The sequence below is a fragment of the Anarhichas minor genome, unplaced genomic scaffold (assembly GCF_050575085.1).
Source record: "Anarhichas minor isolate MPS153535 unplaced genomic scaffold, ASM5057508v1 ptg000136l, whole genome shotgun sequence".
Taxonomy (NCBI): domain Eukaryota; kingdom Metazoa; phylum Chordata; class Actinopteri; order Perciformes; family Anarhichadidae; genus Anarhichas; species Anarhichas minor.
The window spans coordinates 3,268,280-3,293,560 of record NW_027466582.1 but is presented as its reverse complement, the minus strand read 5'-3'; the positions used below and the strand labels follow the sequence as shown (position 1 = coordinate 3,293,560).

Sequence of the window (25,281 nt, the reverse complement as noted above, 5' to 3'; positions counted from 1 at the left end):
CCCCCCCCCCCCCCCCCGTCCCTTGATTTATTTTACGCCGCCCAGGAACAACAACTGTCGGTAGGCGAGTGAAAGGCTCCTCTTTTCCGTTTTTAACGCTCACGGAGGACAATTAAACTGCAACGGTTAACGGCTGCTGCAGCCACCGCGCGCCGCACGTGTCTGAGCAGAAAGGGGGGGCGGCGTGTCTCGTGCGGTGTGCAGTGAACACCCGAGTTCTGCTCGACGTCGCTGGCTGCCGGCTCGCGACGTTACCCCTCAGCGTTGAAGTCAGCGTCGTTGGAACAGAACAAGGTACTTCCGCTTATTCTTTTTTTTGTTTGTTTATCAAACGTTTATTTGTGTTTTTGCACACTGCTCTAACTATGTACTTTGTGTCGGTTGACGCTCTAACGTTCGTTAAACAAGAGTTTGCTTTAGCGCGTGACGTTAACGTAGCTAGCCAAAGTGCTAAGTGTTGTTTACTTGCATTTAGCTAGTAAGCTAGTGATGTTAGCCGTCATATATCGAAAGTAGAACGTTGGTATATGTGTTGATGGTACAAAATATGTATGCAGTATGTTGGAAAAATGATATTTAAACCAGGTAACGTTAACCTAATACTATCCTTTTATTTTGTATTACACCAACCGGTAACGTTACTTAACTGTCCAATAAAGTCAGAAAAGTGTCACGTTAATGCAACCTGTAAGACCAGGAAGTGACGTTTATAGCATGCACCAAATCAAGATACAGATAGGCTGCCCACCTCAAACTGAATGTTTAACCTCACGGCTTTTACGTTTTTACATATTATTTACATATTGCTGGTGTTCTGTCATTGTTTACATGTTGCTGGTATTCTGTCATTGCTGCTGTAGTTGCTGTGAGAGCTCGTCGGAGCCAAATGACATTGTCTGTAACTTACAGCAGGAAAGGAGATGAGCACCAAGAGGAAGGCGGATAGTCACTCGAGGGCAACAAACAGACCTCGTCTCATGAAGTCTGGAGGAACCCGGGCAGAATCAGAGAGAGACTCTGGGTTCTCAGGTCCGGCCTTGCTCTCGAAACAGTTTTATGTGCTTAGATTGTAAAAGTATCTCTGACTTGAACCCCGTTAACACTTCTTCCTGGTCTATAGATGCAAGCTCGGAGCATATGAGCACAATGGACAACACGGACTCTGAGGATTCATCCCGACCTGTTGTACACAAGGGGCCGCATACTTCTGGCTCGGGGCCGCCATCCTCTCAGCTGGCTGTGGTGGGAGGCTCCTACTCTAACCTCTCTCCCATGATCATCATGAACAATGTCCTCCTCAAGCAGGTACATTGCTGCTACACAGCAAAGCCATAACTCTGTAACGTAAACCTCAGCGTACAACATAATCTGTATGGATGAATTAATGCTTCCACTCAGGTTCAGCCCTCAATCTTTTTAACTTCAGGCGGTCATACAGGCCGGTCACAACAGTAAAAGTTGCAGTGTAATCCCAGCTGCCTGGAATGTGTTGGCAAAAAAAGACTGTGACCATTCACACAGGGTCAGCACTACTTGCTGACCAACAACAACAGTAAATTGAAGTAGCTCAAATGAATGATATTAACCTGATTTATTGTATTTCACATTGGTGCTAGTTAAACCTCAATATGACAGACACAATAAGGTGTAACATGTATCTGCAGTTTGTCTAAATGAATGGACTGCATGTCATCTGACCCTCTTTTGAACATGTGGGTGACCACATGTGAGTGAAACTCTATCTGATGATTATGTAATTCTGAATTTTGACTTCTTTGCCTTTGCAGCCTCGAGATACTTCTCCTGCTCTGAAGCCCTGGAGGTTTAGTCCCACAGTGGAGGTGGTTCAGCCGGTGGTCCAGCAGCCTCAGGTGGTCTTTCTTCAGCCTGTGGTCTCTCATCAAGCTTCCCCAGCCTCCAAAGAGGCCTCCTCTAGACACAGGCGCCCTAAGAAGTATCTTCCAATCCTGAAATCCTACCCCAAGATCGCCCCACATCCCGGGGACAGCTCGAGTTCCTCAGGGAGAGGAACTGCTTCCTCATCTTCCTCCACCTCGTCTTCTTTTCACTCCTCCTCCTCCTCTTCTGGGTCAGAGAGGGGTAGCAGCAGTTTGAGCTCCAACAACCGGGATCACTGTCAGAGACCGAAGCAGAAGAGAAACCTGAGTGGTGGTGCTAGTAACTCTGGCTCAACCGCTACACCCAGCGCCACGTCTCCTCTGGACCAGAGCCGACTCTCTCTCCCCACAACAGAACCCAGTGCCAGCAGCAGCCCTGCCAGTGAGAGGCCTTCATCTGCTGTCAGCCAGGCAGAGATCTCCACCTCCTTGTCTGTTACTCAAGCCACTGGCTCATCGGGAGAAAGGAAACACAGTGACAGTGGTGTCGATGCAAAGAGGAAGCGCTTCTGCAACACGTACAACATCCTGAGCAAATCTGGCCTGCTCGATATCGCGCTGCGCACCAAGGAGCTGCACCGGCAGAACCGACGCACCCAGAGCGACCTAAACCGGCTAAAAGAACACACGGAGCTGTTCCTTCAGGCTCTGTGTGGCGGAGACGCCGACGTCTGGGTTAAGCTGCAGGCCGAGCTTCAGGGGGAAGACCGAGAGGACGGGAGGGAGAGAGCTGCTCAGACCAGCTTAAAGGCAGATTAGACCCAGACTAGTGCTGGGCAGTAATCCTTTAGACTGAGATCGGGACAGGAAGGCCATGGTTTGGGGGGGTTGGAGTGTATAGAGACAGATGGACCGACAGTAATGTGCTTCGCAATACACATCCCCCCCACAGTCCTGTGGCCTACATTTGGGCTGCCTTAGGGTCCTGACACACCAAGCCAACCTCAAAGAATTGGTGCAGATAAATAATTTTTGTTACTGTTAAAAGTTGCACTTGGAACTCCTCGTTAAACTGTAGCTGGTGGACAGTTGACTGCCAACATGCACATATGTTCTGAACCTGTGTGAGAGGGGATGTGTTAGTCAGCAGTCTGTATTTGTAATGCAAGAAACAAAGCAAACTATGCTACCCCTTTGCTACAGAATTTGTGAAAAGGCAGCTAATCACAGGTTTGCACGGTCACACAGTCTCTTTGATGGCTTCTGTCACCGATTCAACGAGCTTAATAATCCAAACATCCACCTGCTTGTTGTGTTCGGTATCTACGGTCCAACAAAGCCACAACCACAGCTCACTGATCTGCAATCAAGACTCTGAGAGATTTGGATCCAAAACATGATGCGGCAAACAAACGCAAAACTGAAAGCATAATACAGGCTCCGAATCTGAAAGCTTAAAGACCTGATGTGTAAACGTTTAATTTAACAGTGCATGCTAGGGGACAGACTGTCTCACTACATTGAGTTAAGTTGACAACAGTCTTTGCATCATTCATAGTAGTTCTCTAAGCTGTGTTCCACTCATACTGCTTAACAGACATCCGCCAAAGTGTGCACATAATATGAATTACTTTATTCAGCACTTACAATATCAAAGTAAACGTTCTCATGTCACGTAGAATGTGTCCAGTCAGCGTCTATAAATAGACAAACATGCCTAAAGTGTCTTTTTTTTTTTAGTTTTTTGCTGCATTTTCAAACTTGATGTGAAAGATTTGGCACGTTGATGATTTCAAGTTGAGTGTTCCCATCATGTTGATGGCGGCTGTGCTACTGTACAAACTGGCTGGAAGTAAAGCACATTTTCCAATAACATCTCCGCGTGCTTCCTGTAGTTCATCAGTCACTTCTTTGGGGTTGTTTTTGTGTTTACTCTAACTTCAGTGCAGATTTTTCTGTTTGCTCCTGCATGACACCAGTCATCCAGACATCGTCACCAGATGTCACCGGATGTCACCGGATGTCACCGGACATCCAGTCAGTTTTCTTGAAGCTCAGCTTCGGGCCTCATGAGTCCAGGTTTCTATTCTTTTATTTGAAAAAGAAAGAACTACAGGAACAAGAGCTTTGTGATGCCTTGCTCGGAGTCTGAGTCCAGTGCTCCGAGCATCTTGTGTCTTCCCACTATGATGAATGTGATTCAAGCCAATGGGAAGCAGCCAAAGACACAGAAAAACATGCTGACTGTACTAGTTTTATTTTTTTTTATCCAGCAGATGTTCAGAAAAGCCCATAATTCATTCATGAAGGAAGCTACATGTGTTATTTTGTGCTGGTTTGCTAATGACGTGAGTTTCCCAAACGAGAGAAAAAAGAAATTGCAGAAATAATAGAAATTCTTTCATGACATAACCCATGTGGCTTTTAAGTGAGTCACTCTTCTTTCTTTTTCCTCAAATCAAAGCACAGTTGGCTCATTGTGAAAATATTTTTGATTCATGGAAAAGAAAACCTTTTTATATGGCACAGCAGCGAGACTACCGGCACTATTTTGGTCTGTCTTTGGTGAAAAGCAAATGTCAGCGTGTTTGAGCTCTTTTAACAGTCACAGCGTCGAGCCTCTACCGATGCTTATTGTGAATTTCTTCCACCAGCAACATTAAATCCATCTAAACTCAAACTATGAGATCAAAACTTCTTACACAACTCATTTCTACTTTTGCAGACAATTCCTCCTCAATCAGAGGAAAGATGAGGGATATATTCTTGGTCTTAATGTTTTTCTTTCTTAATTAAAGGTTCCTGTAGGCTGCTGCTGAAATGAGATCTTGCTGTTTTTCGATTCTGGTTCACTGCCAGTGGAATAAATTATATGGAAATATAAAAAGATCAATGACATTTTTGCTGAAAATGACACACCGGTCATCTCGTCTTTTTTTAGGTGGTTTCCTCGTTTGCTGCCATCAGCCTTTAATAAAGCATCAACATATTATAAAGTAGCTCTGCTCACTGTGATCTAAAGTTAGATTTACTGCTTCTGTGACTGAACTACAAGTCTCTAAATATATGTGCTACATGCTGTGTCATGTTTTTAACTTTCAAGACAAGAAGTTAATTGAAAAAGAGTCGAGACCGGCTTTGCTCGTACAAAATATTTAGCTCAAATAATTCGTTTTTTAACGTGAAACTGAGTGTGAGTTGTTGTGGGAACATGAACACTTCTGTTAATGGACGTAGTGGGGCTCTCTGGCAATCATTTGTACTAAAGATATAAATGCAGAAAGCTGTTTAAATCCTCGTGGGACTTTACAAAAACATCTGTTTCATGTCTAACAGTTTGGAACATCTTATAACGGTACTTCAGCTATAACAATCAAGGTTTGATGTAACATGCTTTTTGTCGTACAAGTTAGAGGCTCATTGCTGGTATAATAAATGTCATTCCAAAGAATCAGTTTTTGTTGGGTATGATGTGATATGCCTAATCTCTTACAGATTATTGGTACTGCTTTTTGTAGTGTATCAGTTCAGACAAACACTAAAAGGAGCGTTAAGTCTTGAATCTTGGATGGAGGTGAGGAGGAAGACTGAGATGTTTATTTTGGGAGTTTTCCACACACTCATCGCACGAGCAAAGAGAAAGTGAGAAGTTAAATGTTTGCTCTTACATCACAAACACTGTGAACAATGTGTGGAACTCAAGAGATGTACACGCCAGGAGCCACAAAGCCTGTTATGCATCTATTCCTCTTCAGTCAAATATTTTGGAAGTTTATTCTTTAAATGTTTGGAACTCAATCTCTGTACTTGTAAATACCCCTGAATCATAAAAACATATGTGACGCATTGATACTAGTGGTACTAGGAGTTTGTATAGATGTGGTAAAATACAGAGGATTCACCATTTGATCTTGATTAAGGTTTAAATAATGTGCAGCAAATTATCTTTTTATCTGTTTCTGAATTCTGAATTTGAATTTGGCTGCAGCCTCTGTACACCACCGCTTTAATAAATAAAATTAAAAAACAATTACGTAATCAATTCATGTATATTTAAACGGTCTTCTAGACCTAATCATTCTTCAATAACTTTCTGTTTTTGTGATTTCGCTCTTTACATTGTAGTTCATAGTTTCAACCACTAGGTGGCGCCGATGATGCAACATCTGTGGCGGAGACCGGAAAGGGGAATAATAATAAACCCAGAAGCTGTAGGTGACAGCTCCCTCCACTAGGTGGCGGTAATGCGACACCAATGAATGTCAGCTACACGTTAAAAAAACCAAAGAAGAAGAAAAGGAATAGGACTCTTACTACTTTCTTTAGCTCAGTTACACAACTAATAACAAGGTAAACAGAATAATGTCATGTTACCAACGATTTAACGACGTTAAATACACGTACAGTGTATCGTCAGCCGTTGGTATTTGACACCGGGCAGCTAACGGCTGTCTGTTAGCCTCGGTAGCGAGTTTGGTAACTGCTAACCCTGCTAGCTAACAACATAGCCTCTCATCTGTTTGTTTATTTGCCCTCAGATTGTGCGATGGTTTTGGCGCAAAGATGACCTGCACCTCATCCTCATGACCGACCGAGAGTCTCACGTTTAGCAGGTCTAGTTTGAGGTACGCATGATGTTTTGATCAGACCTGAGCCGGAATCGTAGAACACGTGTGTATGCGTTTGATGGGTCAGTGTTGATGTGCAGGTTCCACACAGGGTGACCCATGCTTTCTGATGAGCTCGACTCCAAACCAGAGGTGAGTTCATCATTGTCATCACCGTCGTGCTTTTAGATAAGAGTCGATCATTCATTGCATGCTGTGGTTCTTCTTCTTCTTCTTCTCTCTTTTATCCAGCTGCTGGTGCAGTTTGTGCAGAACGCGTCCATCCCGTTGGTGCAGGTTCTGGAGGACTTGGGGTCCAAACACTCGTGTCTGCCTCTGCTGAGTCCAGCGCAGAGCTCGCTGTGCAGCCCGCTGGAGCTCACAGGTGAGCAGCCTCTCACTGCTCCTGTTCTGTCCTCCACAGGTCCAAAGAACTAGCGGTAGTATGCAACTCACTTGATGAACTTACAGAGTAACATCAACTGGATCTGCATCTCCATCTCGGCTCTCACTGCTCTCACTGCATTGTTTTTGGATGCAGTAGGCAGCTACTTGCTTCTACCTGCTCTGCACCAAACAGCAGACAGACACAGATCGTGACTAGCTGACATACATAGTGGAGCCTTTAGCAGCTAGAAAGCCAGATATTGTCCTCAGGGGTTGGTAGAGACCAAATACAGAACTAAAGGAGAGTTAATATTGGATTCCTTTCACCAGGCGGCCAGAAACACGACTACAAATGAATATGTATGGTCCTCTGTTACTGCTGGATGTGCTAAACCGGTTTGCTGTCTTTAAAAGTTGAATAATGCGTCTAATGTGTGAATGTGGAACATGTAGTGCTGCAGGGGTGACGTGTTTGTGTAGGATGTCAGCTTTGACCCGGTTCCCTCCACAAAATTGGGTTATTGCAGACAAAATAAGCTCCGTAGCGAACAAAAGTGTACGATACTTATACATGGAAAGATAATCTTCACAAATGAACGCCACCTTTATGATTTTTTTTTTAAGCACGAAGGCATTAAACAGAAGTAAAAAGTTAACGTTGGGCTTTAAACGAAGTCCACCTCAGTCGAATGAGAGCGAGTAAACACAGCGAAGCTGTGAAGGAGTTTTTTACCCGGACTATCAGCACTGGCGCCCCCCAGGGTTGTGTGCTCTCCCCACTGCTCTTCTCCCTCTACACCAACGACTGCACCTCAGAGGACCCAACGGTCAAGCTCCTGAAGTTCGCAGACGACACAATGGTCATCGGCCTCATCAGGGACGGTGATGAGTCTGCGTACAGACGGCAGGTTGAACAGCTGGTCCTCTGGTGTAGTCAGAACAACCTGGAGCTAAACAAGCTCAAAACTGTGGAGATGACAGTGGACTTCAGGAGGAGCCCCCCAACACTGCCCCCCCTCACCATACACAACAACACTGTGTCTGCTGTGGAGACCTTCAAGTTTCTGGGATCCACAATCTCCCAGGACCTGAAGTGGGCCTCCAATATCAACACCATCCGGAAAAAGGCACAGCAGAGGTTGTACTTCCTGCGCCAGCTCAAGAAGTTCAACCTGCCTCAGGAGCTGCTGATCCTGTTTTACTCAGCCATCATCCAGTCTGTTCTCTGTTCCTCCATCACTGTGTGGTTTGGATCAGCCACCAAACAGGACAGGAACAGACTGCAACGGATTGTCAGGTCTGCAGAGAGGATCATTGGTTCCAGCCTGCCCTCCATCCTGGACTTGTTCACCTCCAGAGTCAGGAAACGGGCTGGAAAGATCTCTGCAGACCCCTCACACCCTGGACACAAGCTGTTCCAACTCCTCCCCTCTGGTAGGCGCTACAGGGCTCTGTACGCCAAGACCACCAGACACAGGAACAGCTTCTTTCCACTGGCCATCACTCTCATGAACAATAAATAAGTTATCCTGCACTATTACCACCACTTATAATTCATGCCATTGTCTATAGGTTTATGTTCACATGTGTATATATATACTGTATATACACTTTTTCTCTTGAATATATATTTATACTTATATTGTATATAGCTAAATGTCTATGCCTACATCCGTTCTACTTTTTTGCTGCCCTTTTTTATTCTTTATATATATATATATATATATATTGTCTTGTTTATTGTAAATTGGTGTTTGTACATTGAGAGCGGAGTGGAAACCGGAGACAAATTCCATGTATGTGTAAGCATACATGGCCAATAAAGCTGATTCTGATTCTGATTCTGAGGAGGACGAGTCGTCGTGATGACGTTTAGTTGTTTAGTCTTTTGTTTGCAACCAACGGTTTTAAGCTTCAACATTCACAAGAGGGATATTTACTGACATATTTCATATCCAACCACAAAACGTTAAAATCTATTATGTCAGGCATCTAACCAGAAACTCATTAAAACAAGACAGCTGATTTCAAAGTGAGGGAACAGGAACTGCAAAAATGCTGACTCATCTCTTGGTTTTAGGACTTATTCCTGCAGCACTCTATTGTAACGTTCTCTCTCTCTCGCTCCTTGGTGCTCTGTCACGTTCAGGCTAACGTTGCCATATTTGATAAGTCTGTTTGCTTCCATTGCTACATTGTATGAAAGAACACATGTTGTTCTTCACGTTGAAGTTACAATTATATTCAAAGAGTGAAAATTGTGGGAATGAGAGCGAGTTTAAGATCATTTTTAAAGAAGATTTTAACTCTAAACATCAGCGGGTAATTTTTTTACTACGCTTCAACTAACGTTGCATATTTAAAAAAGCGAGGTTTAAAAGTTGATTAATACTCAGAACGTATGAAAGATGTGGAACATTTTAAAGTCTGAACGGAGTTTCTAGCTCAAAGTATGATTTGAGTAATAAGAGTTCAAAATGCATAAAAAAATATGAGAACGTAAATAAGAATAAAAATCCCCGACTGTGCCGGCTCTCCTTCATCTCTGTACACACATTTCACAGTGTTGTAGGTTTGTGGATATTATCCCTGTTTCACAACATCTCCAGGCTCTTTAGATGTGGATCAAGATTCCCTTTAGATCCGACGAGCTCCCTGACTGCTGCAGAAAATAGGATTATTATTTGTTTTAGACTCCTCAGCGCCCACAGCTTCTCCATTTGGATGGACAGATGCTCATTAGGACACGTCGTGTCTGGTTCCCTGTAAAAACATTTAGAGAGGAATGATATAACTAACAATAGATTTAAGAATGGAGGTATTTATACATTAAAGGTGCCCTCTGGTGTTTTCTTGTAAGCAAACACAAATGCGTTTATATTTGTCCGTTACATAATTGAAAGTGTTATTTTTACATCTATGTTTGTGCCACTAAAGTAATCGCTCCTATTTTTATACCATAGTTTGATTATTTTGGATATTGACTCGCCGACTAACGAGCGCTGGTTTTCTCCTCAGATGGAGGCCTGAGTCACGAGCCGGAGAGTTCTCCGTCGCTGTCGGAGTTCACAGGGGTGTCGGGGCGAAGCCCGCTGGTGGTCCAGACGCACTCTCACCCGCCCAGCCCCCTCCCCATCCTCCATGACCTCCAGCAGTCAGACAGCACTTCTTATGTCCTGCTGAACCTCGCGAAAGGTAAGGAGCTCTAAACCCAAGCCTTAAACCTCCTCAGAGTCCCCGGTGTATTCATTAACGACTCTAAATCTGATCGGGTGTCAGCGCTTCGTGTCTTGCTCGGGATGCTAAAAAGCAAACGGGGTGACACATTTTCACGAGGAGCCGTGACTTATTTTTGGGCTGAAGAAATGATCCTTTGCAAACACGCTCTCTTGGTTCATCAGACCTTTTGGCAGGGCAGCCCGAAAAAATGTATTTTAGTCTCTAACATGCAGCTTTTGTGCAGCGCGCCGTGTTCTGTCTGTGACTCAGTGAGCGATGAGAAGCATAGAAAAGGCTTTTCAGCACAAAGAATCACTTTCTGTCTCGTGTGGCATTGAATTCAAATCATGAATAAAGAAGAATCGTGTTTATGTACTTTTTCAATGTTTCCTCTCAGCCTTTCCGTATGAATCTCTAACATTGCTGAGCATGATGGGACGACAATAATTCAGAAATGTGACCTCGAGGGGCTCAGGCCATTGACGCTCATGCAGAATGTTGCACTGGCTTTGAATTCATGCTTCTCCTCCCGCTTCTTCTTCTTCTTCTTCCCTCTCAGGCATCACAGCCTCCTCAGAGTCCCTGATCTTCGCCGCAGACGGCGGCGGCGAGGATGACGATGAGGGGGATTCGTCGGGGGACTACGGGATCGACGGCAGCGCTCCGTGGTACCTGCGGGTGCAGGAGCTGGCACACGACAGCCTGATCGCCGCAACGCGTGCACAGCTCGCCAGAGACGCCAAGGCCAGCCAGGACGCCAGAGCTGCAAGTGTCAGTAACGGTAAAGTCACAAAAAAAGACTCCTCATAACAAGCTGCTGCTGTTCTTGTATATGTGCAGGGCTGTTTGCATGTCCATCACAACCCGTCTGATGTATTTAACATTAAAAGAAAGAAAATAAAGACTGTTGACAAGAAGCTGCACATAGTTCTGGTGAGATAAGATCCGCCGGTCTACTTAGAGACGGCATCAGACACAGAAAGACGAGGAATGAGGTCAGTGATGAGATTAATCAACACGGACTGAGACTGTGTTCAACACTTCTCATCAAAAGTCCTCAAATCAAAATGAATTTGTAACTTTGTCTTCACACATTTACAAGTCTGACAGCAAGCGGAGATCTAAACGGCACATTGTGGTGAAGCGTTGATCGGGCTTCAGCACTTGTTGTTGCAGTGTGTCTGATGATCTGATGATTAATGCTGCAGAGAGGCAACGTGGTGATCAGACAGACAGACGCAGGTTAGACGTCAGGGAAGAGAAGTAACCAGACAGACAACACAGGACACAAGATTTCAAAGACAGTATAACATTTAATGAAATACTATACTATGATTTTTTTGATGTTTTAACAACATCCTATACTATGACTTTTCATTTTTACATTTTTAGACGTACTACAATATGACTTTTTATGACTTTTATACTTTTTCATGATGATCAAACGTTGTTTAATCCAACTTCTTCACTTGACAAAAATCCTAACATCTTGCTTGCTTACTTTTTCTTAACCTCTTTTCACTCTTTTAACTGTGAAGCTATCTTCTCTGATCATGCACCGAGCTGTTGACCCACACCAGGAGTCCGGACTTCATCACAACCTCTCTTTTAACTTCCCTCTACAAGCTGCCTGAGAGATAAAAATGATTTGCCCGTGACCTCAAGAGACCACGACTCCGAGCTACATCTCTGATCTTTGAACCGAGCCCAATTGCAGCCGGAGGTCCTGCTTAGAAAAAAGACACGAGAGTGAAGTTTATTCCCATCTGTGCTCTCTCCCAGTATACGTCCTCCCTCCCCGACCGTGATCTCACTGGTTTATGCTCTCCTACTCAGAATGCATAAACTGCTGCGTCACTATCACCGCATGTTGTCAGGCGATCGTGTAACCTCGTTTATGTTCAGATGGACGTTCTTAGCGCAGGTGTTCTTCCCTCATTAGGATCTCTCAACATTTATCTTCCACCTCATTCTTCTTCTGTCGAGCGAGAACAGTTAGCGAAGGAAGGAAGGAAACATTTATTTAGGATGCCTTCGACACGATCAAAGGGAGCAAAGCGTGGTGTGTAGAACACTTTGTGTCTTATTCTGAGCTAGAAGGGGTGTAAAATCATTGGTTCACTGTCGGGTAAAATGTCTGCAGCAGACTGCAAGTGGTTTCAGTGTGGGACTGAAACTCCACTCTCTGAGCCAGTGTGATGGCCGCCCTCCCACTAACTGGCTGTAGATTAGACTAGTTCCCTCAGCAGTGGGGTATCCGTTATAGATGCATTACTGCCGGCACGCCGTAAGCTGAATTGGACCTGTTAAATGCATTCACGGCGGGGGGGGTCCGGGCAGGTGAAAAGGGAGTGATTGCATTCAGCTTCGGTTGGTTGTTTCTTTTTCGGGCTGCGGTTTGTTCGGCAGGTCTCGGTACCCGATGTGATTGGCTCTAGCCGGGGGCCCCGGGGACCGGCCACCTCACAACTCCTTTATTGTTTTCTGCTTCCTTCCTCTTGTTTCCTAGGTGATCACACACACAGTTTGACAGCAGACGGGGACAAGCGAGAGCTGCAGTCTAGAGCCAGCCGCCCGCTCTCCAAGCAGATCCTCCGCTGCTCGTTTGAGGGCTGCTGCAGGACGTTCACCTGGCCCGCTCACCTCAAATACCACCTCAAAACACACAGGTAGCACGACTCTCACACACACACACACACACACACACACACGAGGGAACGTAATGGATTCAGGCAGCAGTTTGCAACAAGAAGCCATTTCCAAAGCATGAACCTGTGCTAATCCTGGCTTTCGAGGATCAATTTTCCAAATTGAAAAATAATAATGCAAGCTTGCAGCTAATTGAGCTTACTGCTTTTTATTCAAGTAATTACACTCGCAATTATCTTAGCTGTTAATGGAAACGTCAAAGCCATTATTGAATCAAAATGCAACACAGATATTTCACGTTTTAGAAAAACAAGGTATCATTTTAAAGTGCTTCTGTTCCCTCTGCATGAAGATTATTTTATCCAAACCACTGTCCTCAGTCCACAAACAGCTTTACAAGACACCGCTAATCTACATGCAACATATATATATAATAAGAAATAGTATTATATAATATTATATTATATAAAGAAAATGAAACGCGCACACCGGGAGAGACACTGTTCGTTTGGTTATCTCGGCTCCCAGGAACGACCGGATGTTCAGGTGTGGCGCGGAGGGCTGCGGGAAGAGTTTCTACGTGCTGCAGAGGCTGCAGGTTCACATGAGGACCCACAACGGCGAGAAGCCCTTCATCTGCAAGGAGAAGAACTGTGGCAAGAAGTTCACCACGGCTGGAAACCTGAAGAACCACCAACGCGTACACACAGGTAGGTGGGGGGCGGCGACAACAAAAGGGCCCGAAACGCGCTGGAAGCAATAACTGACTCAGGACATTTGACTCCGCTCATTTAATGCTTCCTTGGCGCAGTCATGGCCGGAGATTTGAAGAGTCAGCAGCACTGGCGCCTCCATTTCACTGCTGTAATGAGTAACTGTACTCTTGTCATATTTTATTTAGGGTGACGGTAAGATTTTTTGATGGCCTATCTCACAGTCTGCTTCTTCTATCTCGGGGCCAGCTACACTTTACAGTGTTTATATTTGTGCCCTCACGTCTGGAGGAACAGCTCTCTGTGCGCCATAATGTCCACTTAGTCGGACGAAAGGATCTTACATTTGTTTTAGTGCGTTTAAATAGCTCAGCTGTCACCGTGGGCTCCAGAAATGACTACATTAAGTCTTAATATTGTTGAGTTCATCTATATATATATATATATATATATATATGTATGTGTGTGTGTGTGTGTGTGTGTGTGGCTGCTCTCAGGGGAGAAGCCTTTCCTGTGTGAAGCAGATGGCTGTGGGCGATCCTTTGCGGAGTATTCCAGTCTCCGAAAACACATGCTCGTACATTCTGGTGAGTGGGACCGGGTTCACAGCTGTACAGCTGAGCACTTTTCTTTTGTAATTAGCGCGGGTGGTAGCAGATATAGCGCATTGTCACGTACCCTCCCTTGTGTTTCCCAGGCGAGAAGCCTCACCACTGTGGGATCTGTGGGAAGACGTTCTCTCAGTCCGGCAGCCGGAACGTCCACATGAGGAAGAGACACGGGGAGGAGGGGCTCGGCAGTGAAAGCAGAGAAACAGGTCTGTTTCACACACACACACACACACGGTGCAGTAGGTGGTTATGCTAATCCTTGGATTATGTGGCTTCAAGCTGCCCATACATTTAAAAAATGTGCATAGAGATAGTGTTGGTTTAAGTTGCGTTTTGGAACATTTCTTGAATAATTAACGGCTTTAAGCACTTGAAAATGTATCATTTCAAATTTTCATTCTTCGTGGCCGGTGTGCGAGTTTAACTGGTTTTGAATTAACTGGTTTATGTGGGAGTGCCTGAGGCAGATGTGTGGTAGGAGTGGCATTTCAGGACCCACGTAGAATAAACAGGAAATAAATATTTCGATCGTTTCGCCTCTGTCTTTCACGTAGTTTCTACGGTTTCTTTTGATAGAATATAAACGGAACACTTTGCTGGAAAATGTACTACTCGTTCGCGAGGCTGTGGTTGAGATTCCGAGGACGCATAACGAGGACCAGAGTGAATGACAAAGTTGGTGGTAGGTGTCGATGCCTGTTCAAAATACTTACGTCAATACAAAATACTTACGTCAATAAATCCTTTAAGAAACGCTCTGTTGTCCGTCTTATATTTGTATCATATATCGTTATTAATCTCATGTCAAGTCGATTTGAGACCGATGTACCTGTCTGTGCATCCATACAGCCTGTGAGTTAAACATATGAGCTCAAACACCGCGTACAGATGACTGACAACTGTGGGAAGCTGTGATCCACCCAGATTAACTTGTGATTCAATTTCTGTAGGCTATCTCACATCGCTTATGTTTTATATTAAAGACTACGGACATGCATCTTATGTTAACGATATTCTACACTGTGCAGCACACATTCATCCAGATTAGACATGACTGGTAACTCTCGTTTTGTTACTAGAGGGTTTAATAACTACACGCAGGGGTTAGGGTGTCTGTTGAAACATTACGATGGAGAGGCTTGTTGGAGTATTAATTTAGGATTTCGACAGCATTACCACGACCAATTATCCATCTTCATTACGAAAATAAGATTTGTTGTCTGGTGACATAAAAATAGTCGAAATATGCATCATACAAGAATCGAACCGTTGACCGACCCATGATGTCTAAGTGTCATCTGAACTACCACTGAGCCACGGAGCCTCAGCCTCGCGAACGAGTAGTACATTTTCCAGCAAAGTGTTCCGTTTATATTCTATCAAAAGAAACCGTAGAAACTACGTGAAAGACAGAGGCGAAACGATCGAAATATTTATTTCCTGTTTATTCTACGTGGGTCCTGAAATGCCACTCCTACCACACATCTGCCTCAGGCACTCCCACATAAACCAGTTAATTCAAAACCAGTTAAACTCGCACACCGGTAGCTGAATGACTTTAGACTTCTGCAGGAGTGAGATCGTTGGGTGTCGGGGAAAGTTTTCACCAAGTCATGGTGGCACCGTAACTTAAATCCAGCTTCTCGTGCCTCACTCAAATGTCTCCTTGCCCTCACCTCACAAGTTAAATGATCGGATACTTGAGTAAATCTCCCGCTGCAGCTGTGAGAAACGTCCCCGAGTTCACTTAGTGTCCGTGTCACTACCTCTTCAGAGTAAATCCTTTCTCAATGAGCGGTCTACGTTCCAACATATGGTCTAATCGTACAAAACGGGTTTAAATAAATGTATTTTATTGGTGTGAAACAATGAGAGCAGACGTCACATCTGCCTCCTTGTACGATATGTGATGCAGCGGGGAAGCACCGCCGCTGCATCACCACCGAGGAGCCGCTGCCAGAGCTCTAAATTATAAACAGCAGATTTATTCAGGTCAGCCTCCCCGAAGAAGCTCGTCTTTAGTAAAAGGAAGATGCAGCTTCAAAACAGATGGTGACTGGATGAATAATTAAGTAGACGGTCTGTGTTGGAATAACTACAGTCCCCAAAAAATCCAAAAAGAAATTCACACAAGTGTCAAAGGGACTTAGAAGCTAGTGATAACGAGATTTCCGTTTTGAACATCGATTTCTCCCGACTGTAAGTTGTAACCGTGGATTAAAGTACAGCGTGTGTGGCTCTCCTCTTCGTACAGGAGAGGCTCTGACGCAGAGCAGTCTGCTGGAGGCGGACGGCGTGAATGGAGACGGTATGGTGACCATCACGACGACTGTGGAACCCATGAGTCTTCACCACGCCATGCTGAGATCACCAGGTAGGCCTTCATACACGCTGTCAGTCCGGCCTTGTTCCGTCTTTCTATCAGTCCGGCTGTTGTTATTCTCAGAGGTTGGTCGCAACCCAACTATGATTTATTCAACTCTTGGACCGTTACTCACGATAATATTTTATAACTGGAGCGCTCAACAACCAAGTTACACGGTGCAGATTCTACTGCAGTCCGTTATTGGGCCTCAATGTGAATGTTTAATGGTTTCTGACGCATGTTAATATACGGTTGTTATATTTATCCACCCCGTGCAGTGTTGTCCATCATCTTCTGCGCTGTTTCTCCAATGTACACTGGATTATTATTATTAGTAGTTTGAATGATATTCTCTTTGATCTAAACTTCATAGCTTAAACAAGCTTAGATTCCATATGTAATGCCTAAAGATGAATACGTCTTTCATAGGCTCAGTATTAGGTTTCTTTGCATGGCCTTCATTATTTCCCAAATTGCCCTGTCAGTATTAATAAAAGCCAAAAGGTATAAGCAGGTGAGAGCTTGCAGAAACTGAAGGACAAAGGTTTTAGTAGAGTTGTGGCCCCGGAAGCCGTTTCCTCTCATGACTGTAGGTCCGTACCGACAGACTGATGTCTCACTATTACCCAGCATTCATGTTGCTCTCTGCACTCCTGTTTCTCCCTCCAGGCTCTGCAGACTCCGTGGTCGTTCTCTCTCAGCCACATGAATTGGTGACGATGACGAGCGACGGCCACGCGTTTGGAGACGACGTGGTGACGCTGCTTTAGGCCGCCGTCGTGAGAAACGTCGCACACTGACGACGCGTCTACGTGTAAATAGATGAATCGCCGAATTTCACCCCTGTAGATATTTGTAATTAGCAACCGACGATGGTTTTATTTTGACGTGCGTGAAACGGCAAAGTTTGTACAAACAACCTTTTTTTCCTCAAGTTTTTTGAAAACAAATACTCCCAAAGAAATACTGAGACGGGTTTTAAAAGTTTATGAAAATATAATGACCGTGTACATTCTCCTTGTAAACAGTGAGGTTAAAATGCAGTGATGTTGTCTAATAGAAAATAATCCCACTTCTACAATGTCAAATTTAAATGTACCAGACACGTGTATACCCCATTATCCCCATTAACCCTAACTACTACTGAAGCACTGTACATCACATGTATGCACTGGTGTAGCACAACAAGCCAGCAAAACACACACACATCAATCTCAAACAAACTGAGTAGCCGGTAATGCCCAACGCTGCATTAACGGAGTGTTATTGGTAACATCACTCAAACGTCAACCTCCAGTGCTTCACTTGTTCTCCGAGTAAGACGACACGTTGCTCATTTACAGCTCAATATATTACACTTGAGAATAATTGCCTTTTTTACTCGTGAGGTTGGTTCTGCCCTTATGAAACAAGCGGTGGCTGTCTGGGGCCGTCAGATGAGGCGGTGCCGTGTTCCTGCCGCGGCCTCAGTGGATCTTCAGGTTGTGGAAGTGGTCCAATGTGGCGCCCAAAGCCCAGCTGGCCTCAACGTTATTCACTTTCTTGGTCAACTAGAAGAGTGGGGGGGGGGGGGGGGGGGGAGACAGCAGATCACTCAAATGCCTTTTGTATTTATTGAAATAAAAAAAAGTAACCGAAACTGTGTTGTTTACTTTTTCTATTATTAACTTTTTGGTATTGTGTAATGTGTATATATTATATATATATAAAAAATTATTATTGTTACTATACTATGACTTTTTTTAATTTATTTTTTAAAGTTTGACATACTATATAAAATTTATTTTTTAGTCAAAGTATAATGGGTCATAAAAAAGTACAATTATAGGATGTACATTTTCTTAGAAGTCATAGTACAGTATGTCATAAAAAGGACGTATTAAAAACAATTGTATGTTGTAAACTTCTTTTGAAAGTTATAGCATAGTATGTCGAAAAAAACTCATAGTATATGTTGTAAAGATTTTTAAAAAGGACATAGTACAAAAGTAAAATAAGTCAGTATTGTATGTAATTTAAAAGTAATCGTATATGTCGAAAAAAGTACCAAAAAAATCGTATCGAATGTCCTCAAAAAGTAAAATGTAGTGTGTTGTAAAACAAAAAAAATAAATAAAATAAGGCATATTATTGAAAAAAAGTCATGTCATAAAATAATAAGTCTGAAAAAGTCTGTCGTAAAAAGGTTGTTAAAGAGGTCGTAGTATAGTGTGTCGAAAAAAATAATCATAATGTAAAATGCTTGTGTCTTTTTTAATGTGACTCAATAGTTTGATTTGAACAACTCTTAAGTCTGAGCTACACAACATGGGTAGTTTATAGAATGACTCGCGACCTTTGGGAAAATGTTCCTTTGTGTCTATTCCACCTTAAAAACAAGACCACGAACCAGCTGATTGTGTTGCGTAAGGCTCACCTGCAGCACGGTGCTCTCCTTGAAGCCGAATCCATCCTTGAGCAGACAAGTGATGTAGGTCATGTCCATGCACAGGAAAGGACTGCTGGAGGGGTACTTGGTCATCTTATTGCACACTGAGCAGGCAAAAGGGAGTCATGTCAGTGAGGTTGAATGATCCTCTATATTCTGCTGAGAGCGTAGGAACTCAGATAGCAGCGAGGACACAGGTCCAGACTATTGAGATGCGCGCTGTGTCTCAAGTACAGGGTGCAGATCTGTCACAGAAAGGACGCGTTGCCCGTCTCACCTTCTTTAGCTCTCTTCCTGAAGTCTCGGACCTCCAGCATCCCTCCTTGGACCCCATCTGCAACAGGAGGTGATTGGGGTCATCTTCCACACTTTTTAAAGGCTACACCGTTCATTAAGAAGGTAGATCCACATTCACATTTCCATAATATTAATAATAAAGAGTGTGTGCCCTTTCAGCTCGGACTGGCAGAGGATAGCAATTTCTCTAATAACTACACACCTATAGCTCTTCAAATCCACTGAGACGGGTGCAGATGACTCACACTTCCCTGCCTCTGTCTTGCACTGGAATGGGTAATATCATCCTGCTAGGTCTGTATAATTATGTACGGCGTGTGCAGCGGGTGTGTGTGTGTGTGTGTGTGTGCGCTAACCGATAAGGCCCGCATCCACAGCTCTGTCAAAGTAATAGGAGAATGCGTAGAATACATTGCTGCCTTCGAGCTGGTACGGCTGATGAATAATCCCCTTCACCACCGTAAGTACTTCCTGATAACAACGCTTGTATGCTGCATAACCTGGGGAAGAAAACAGACACAGTGGTGTAAAGTACACGTCTTCTGTGGGAAAAACATTACGACATGACGTGTAATTCAACTCAAGTCCATTTTAATGGACTCTGAAGACATAACTGCGAGGGGAATCGGTAGTTTTGGGCTTTTTCGACTGATTTATTGAGTCTATTACGATTATTTATATGCTCGTTCATGCTGAAAACAGGTGAGCACATCTCTAGTAAACACAAGATTGTAAGTGGTGCTTTTGCATGATTCATCTTAGAGAAGCTCAATCTTACAGATCCGTCGATTAAATCAACTAATAGATTACTCTACAAAATTGTAGAGTCTGAGACGAGTAAGAATTTCTTTGGTCGATGACAGCCCGAATAACTGCAGATGATTCTCTATCGTCACAAAAGATTCACACTCTGATATTTGTAGTCCGACAATCGTAGGTTTAACCTCATCATCAATAAAAGTCAAAGGGGATTTCTTTATACAGTAGCTTTGATTGATAACACTTTAGGTAAACAGGAACGTACCATCTGGGTCCCCGCTCACTTGATAGGTCAGCCCTCCAAAACTCCACTCATCCCTGAACTTCTTCGGCAGGCAGGAACTTTTAAAAACACGCCACTCCAACCCTGTTAAGAGCGTTAAGACGTCACTTGTGTTAATCTCCTAACTCGCTCTAAATGCTTCACAACTGGTCACCGCGGCGCGAGTCTGACTCAGTCACTGACATGATTCCCTCTGAAGCCCTTCGTTGATTCATCTCAGGGTCTCACTTGAATTGTTTATCAGAGAGAAAGACTTGAAAGTACATCCCAGAGAAAGAAAAACATCTCTCTCTCATTACCTCCTCCACTCAGTGTTTGCAGAAATGGCCAGGATGGAAACAACACCCGAGAGAACACTTGGAGAACTGACTCACTGTTGTGTCTCAGTGTCTGTCTCAGACACACTCGCAGTGAACAACACCGACCCACAGCTAATGGCATAGGAGCACCTTTCCCTCCCCGTACAGCACACTACCTTCTGCACCCAAAGCGCCCAGTGTGGCCAGTCGCGCTGCCATCAGTCCATGTCCAAGGTAACTGGATGAAGTGAAAGGATTGTTGTACAGTTACAAAACCAACCAGGGGACAGACCGTGTACGTAACAAGTAAGGCATTCTGAAAATAGGCCAAACAAATGGTGTCACACAGTGTTCACATCCTCATGACTACACAGACAGTAGAAGTTCCCCTAATTAAAAACCAAAGCAAGTGAAGTTACAACGTTAAAGTCAGGAGCATTTTACTGGAGGCCAATTTAAAAAACAGATGGAAATTACCGTTAATAAGAGAATTTATCAAGAATTGACTTCATGCAGTCAAATGTAAGATTAATATATCTTATGAAACATGCATTAATCAACACATCTGTTACCTGTAAGTGTACAATTCGAATGACGTGTCGGAGATGTCAAATCTGGCAACGTAATCAGCCACAGGGACGCTCTCAATGGTTTTCTACAGTGAAATATGAAGGATACAGTGTGTGACGATTCACGAAAGATTTTCATTTGTACAGAAATCTCAAAGCGTGCAAAACAAAAACTGACCCTCAGCTTTGGCAGAAAAGTGATCTGCGTGGATCCTCCTCCCAGATCCAGGATTCCCACTGTCTTCTTGGTTTGTGCGTTCAGGTGACCTGAAAACAGTTTCCTGCTTTAATCCAGCAGCCAACAGAGAAGAGCTAATCAGTTATACCTTAGATGCTATCTTCAAAAGCCCTATTTGACACAGACTGTGCAAGCAAAGAGTAAGAACATCCAGATATGGAGCCCGATAAAGATCAGAGCTACCCCCTTTAGGCAACGAAATCATAGTTGTATGCATTCGGCACGTATTTGTGAAGCGGGCGTCTATAAAAAGACACGAGGTTACAGTACTCACCTGTCAGATAGTTCACAGATATCCAAGCCAGGATCCCTACGTTAGAGAGATTTGCAAACCAAGAAAATTTCAGGTTGAACACACAAGTCAATTTTAAGAGAAAAGCTGACAACAAATTATCACAGAAATGAAAAAGGTCACGGCTTGCACGAACACGTGAGTGAGAGCTATCATGCTGAAAAAACAAGCTTGAAATGCTGACAAATCAATAACACTTGTGGCTCAACAGACAATAACACCAATTTCTCACCACATAATTACAGACTTTTAAGGTCACAAACAACTTTGTGGTGAAGAGCAATTTTCTTAAGCATCATCACAAAAGGCCGCAGTAATCTGCTGCAATTTAGCGTAACAGTCTGCAGTCAACAGAGACACGCCTTATAGAAAGTGCACAGCACACAAAGTAGGGCAGACGCATCGCTGATGCCACCTACGAAGTGCTGCAGAAAGAGCATGAGTGGCTGTGATAAGTGACAGATGTGTTGCTTGTCGGGGCAGACGTTACCTTCATACGTGCCATTCATTATGCTGACGCTGTTGTCTGGGACCAAAAAAGGAGATTCATCAAACACATGTTGAACCTGTGGAGGAGGAGGGGAGGCAGAATGAGTGATTGAGAGAGGGGGGGAGGAGAGCATGAGGGCGCCCAGGAAAGCAGCAGAGAAATGGCCTTAATGTTATCTACTGTAATGGCAGCTCATCCAGAGGTGCCCTCCGCTTGAAGGGATTAATTAATTCCCTCAAGGGGATTAATAAAGTATCATTAATCTTCCAAAGTGCCCCAGGGCCATCCATTACTACCTTATCCCCTCCACAAGAGTCTTCCCCACTAAGCTCACACCGCTTTGATAAGCATACTTTTTCTCTCGTCTATGCACCACCTGCCATCGCACTGGAAATGCTCCCCCCCCCCCTTCCTGCCTGCTACCTCCCTGGATTAAGAGGTTGCACTTTGCCTCGAGAGTTTCAGACAACGTAGCGCCTAATAGCTCCCCTATGATAAAGACCTGCGCTCCACTTTACAGAGGTCTCGACAGTGTGTCGTGTCTCTGTAGCGCTGCACTCTTGTACCTGCTCCAACAGAACCCGGGCTTTATCTGCGGCCAGCAGCCGGAGTCCAGCTGTGGCTCTGAGGACCAGTGGAGTCCTCTTCCACTCCAGACGAGGCACCGTCTTCTTGGCCACCTTCAGCAACATCCTCACCGTGTGTCCAGCCTTTAAAAAAAAAAACAGACAATGCTCAGAGCAGCCTTTTGACAAACAGGGTGACTAGTTAGAGTTGAGAGAACACTCGAAGTGTTGCTTATTATGCTGCTTGAATATTCACTTGTTTGTCATTTTGTTTTTTCTCACTTCCTACTTACTTTGATTCCCCGCAGTGGGAGGCTGCAGTGTTTCTGAACACAATGTAGAGTAGGTGGACCATGTCCTTCAGCTCAATATAATTGATTCGATTTGACAATGAACTTACCATTTCGGGAGAGTCAGCATATGCCGACAAACCGGGCTTTATGGAGTGGAACATCTCATTGTCCAAAATAGGCAGCTCCTCTAAAAAGATACAAGATCCGCCCACATCAAATATGCAGCAGCTATTAAACGCATTAAGAGGCCTAAATCTGCTTAGCATACATATGCAGAATATATATATATATATATATATATATTAAATAGGATTATTTCTTCAAAAGTAAATGCAGTCAAGTATAACCTATGTCCCCCTGTGGTGAACGATGTAGAGGCTGTGAGGACAGAGGGAACGCTGAGGAAAGGAAGAGAGCGAATCAGTGTGTTGCTCTGCTGTTTGCATTGTAAATCAATTGATCACAGGACATGCAAATACATTACATGAAGCCCTGACTGCACTGAATACACATGTGACTTTACCCGTCCCTCACCCTAGATATTCATAACACGTGTTAGAGATTAATACGTCCAATATTACCCGAGTCACTCTGGATGAAGGTGTAGACATGGATGCGCGTCCCTGTGCTCCCCGCATCAAACATCACTGCATAGAAGATGCGGCTGTGGTTTGCCGGTCGGCTCAGTCTGGGAAGGATGCTCCCAAAGCTGTTGGTCAAGTCCAGGAGAGAGGTCTTGACCCGGGCTCGGCTCAGCCCCGCAGCGGCGAGCAGGACCAGGAGTAGAAGTGGCACGGTGAGCTTCATCTTCACTCTGGAGAGTCAACCAAAGAAAGGTCTTCTTGTTGGAGCACTTTAAAGCTGCTATTCTATTAAATGGGGCTGAAGCAGCTCAAACTGATGCCGACTGATGTTAAATTACAGCAAGACAAGCGACAGAGGCGTAAGAAGCAATAGAGTTTTTATATTAGACCACACCCAGTCAGACTCTCCAACCAACCACAGAGACATACCCCAAAATCAACCTCTCCACCTGCTGAGTCAACTCCTGCAGACCATTTAGAAAGCATCGCATCAACACCATGTTTGGTGGACTTAAATCCTTTGATCTTTGATCAATACACGGCAACTCAAGCATGTCTCAACATCGCTCTACAAAACTATATCTAATGTGAGGAAGATTTATTTAAAGCCTCAGTCGGGCAATACTCAGGGAGAAACCCCTGTTGAGACAATCACTCTGCTTTAACTGGAGCTAAAGTCTGGAGAAAGTCACAGAAATGTATAGAAATGCTACAACTAGACACACCGTTGGAATTAGTTTAGTTTGACAAACCCCAGCCTCTGTCCCTTTATTATTTATTAATCACTGAAACGTTTCAGAAGCTAAGCATGACATTCTTATTTGTGGCCTGGATTTTTGCTCATTAAAGCTACTCTTTGCTATAAAATGCTAAACATCAAAATACACACCAGGCCTCATAAATTGATATAACTAGTTTGTGGGAATAAGACACTGAACTTGTCATGACTATAGGAGGTATATAGACTGGATCTTTATGTGGATATTCTGTAAATAAATATAAACAATTAATAATTATATATATATTTTTTTATATATGTATTATAAATAATAAATATGTGATAAATAATTATATAAATGGCTCGTTTTGTCTGATGTTTTACCGGTAACGTTAGCATTATACCTAACATTAGCGTTGCCGTTAACCAACAGTCAACTGTCGTGACTGAAGTAACAACGTAGCTTACGTAATAATGTCTATCCAATACGTATGCTTACTAGTTTTCACTCCTTAATACACTTTACCCCAATAAAACGTTACCATACAGTTGTTGTTTATGTCAGTGGAATGAAAGTAGAGTATCTTTGAACGGCTAAATGTCGTTATATGGATTAACTGTTACATAGCTCTTCGTTAACGTTAATTCTCAGTCAATTGACGTTACTGTCGTAACTTACGTCAGCTAGCGTGAGAATGCTACGTTAAACAAAGCTAGGCGCCGAAGTTTAACAAGCTAGTTAACGTTAGGTAAAAGCCGCATATTACTGCGTGTTGTACCTAGAACAAACAACTAAAACACGGTAGAGATATTTGTAACGTTAGCCAACTTATTTAAAGTGCTTTCTGCACGCTAAACACACTCGGAGCTCACCATGATGGTACGTCCGACTAGTCCTCACGCGGACGACTCGTCGTGACGTCACCTGTGTTGTGAAGTCGTTTTCGGTCTCGTGCACACCAATGGACGTCTCTAGAGTGAAACGTGCTTTAGTACAAAACAAGATAGCGCACAAATACACAGCCTGTTCTGTTAATGAACAGTATTTTGAGTCTCTTACAGCTAAATTACAGGCT

The 25,281-nt window shown here is 43.7% G+C and overlaps 3 protein-coding genes across 10 annotated transcripts; 2 read left to right on the top strand and 1 right to left on the bottom strand.

Moving 5' to 3' along the window:
• Nucleotides 1-46: 46 nt before the first annotated feature.
• cipcb (CLOCK-interacting pacemaker b) lies at nucleotides 47-3,713 on the top strand. Of its 4 annotated transcripts, none has more exons than XM_076084828.1 (4): nucleotides 47-294; nucleotides 913-1,029; nucleotides 1,121-1,305; nucleotides 1,788-3,713. In XM_076084828.1, exons 2-4 carry the CDS (start codon nucleotides 921-923, stop codon nucleotides 2,655-2,657), a joined length of 1,164 nt encoding a protein of 387 aa, XP_075940943.1. In that variant the 5' UTR covers nucleotides 47-294; nucleotides 913-920; the 3' UTR covers nucleotides 2,658-3,713. The 4 variants fall into 4 exon arrangements, with proteins under 4 accessions (XP_075940943.1, XP_075940942.1, XP_075940940.1 ...); XM_076084827.1 differs by having other exon boundaries at nucleotides 910-1,029; XM_076084825.1 differs by having other exon boundaries at nucleotides 861-1,029.
• A 2,359-nt stretch (nucleotides 3,714-6,072) lies between these two features.
• Nucleotides 6,073-18,028, top strand: znf410 (zinc finger protein 410). Of its 2 annotated transcripts, XM_076084824.1 has the most exons (12): nucleotides 6,073-6,188; nucleotides 6,377-6,463; nucleotides 6,547-6,598; nucleotides 6,698-6,830; nucleotides 9,851-10,027; nucleotides 10,611-10,832; nucleotides 12,561-12,720; nucleotides 13,229-13,410; nucleotides 13,911-14,000; nucleotides 14,111-14,230; nucleotides 16,279-16,398; nucleotides 17,059-18,028. In XM_076084824.1, the coding sequence occupies exons 3-12, from the start codon at nucleotides 6,566-6,568 to the stop codon at nucleotides 17,157-17,159; spliced, it is 1,338 nt and encodes a 445-aa protein (XP_075940939.1). In that variant the 5' UTR covers nucleotides 6,073-6,188; nucleotides 6,377-6,463; nucleotides 6,547-6,565; the 3' UTR covers nucleotides 17,160-18,028. The 2 variants fall into 2 exon arrangements, with proteins under 2 accessions (XP_075940939.1, XP_075940938.1); XM_076084823.1 differs by having other exon boundaries at nucleotides 6,377-6,598.
• entpd5b (ectonucleoside triphosphate diphosphohydrolase 5b) lies at nucleotides 17,362-25,158 on the bottom strand. Of its 4 annotated transcripts, XM_076084818.1 has the most exons (16): nucleotides 25,079-25,096; nucleotides 23,917-23,951; nucleotides 23,485-23,717; nucleotides 23,251-23,301; nucleotides 23,011-23,090; nucleotides 22,611-22,754; nucleotides 22,045-22,120; nucleotides 21,537-21,572; nucleotides 21,203-21,291; nucleotides 21,028-21,110; nucleotides 20,632-20,693; nucleotides 20,139-20,240; nucleotides 19,471-19,614; nucleotides 19,095-19,151; nucleotides 18,806-18,921; nucleotides 17,362-17,939 (listed from the first exon to the last, which is right to left on the bottom strand). In XM_076084818.1, the coding sequence occupies exons 1-16, from the start codon at nucleotides 25,079-25,081 to the stop codon at nucleotides 17,856-17,858; spliced, it is 1,395 nt and encodes a 464-aa protein (XP_075940933.1). In that variant the 5' UTR covers nucleotides 25,082-25,096; the 3' UTR covers nucleotides 17,362-17,855. The 4 variants fall into 4 exon arrangements, with proteins under 4 accessions (XP_075940933.1, XP_075940934.1, XP_075940937.1 ...); XM_076084819.1 differs by lacking the exon at nucleotides 23,917-23,951 and having other exon boundaries at nucleotides 25,079-25,158; XM_076084822.1 differs by lacking the exon at nucleotides 23,251-23,301.
• Between the last annotated feature and the right edge of the window lie 123 nt (nucleotides 25,159-25,281).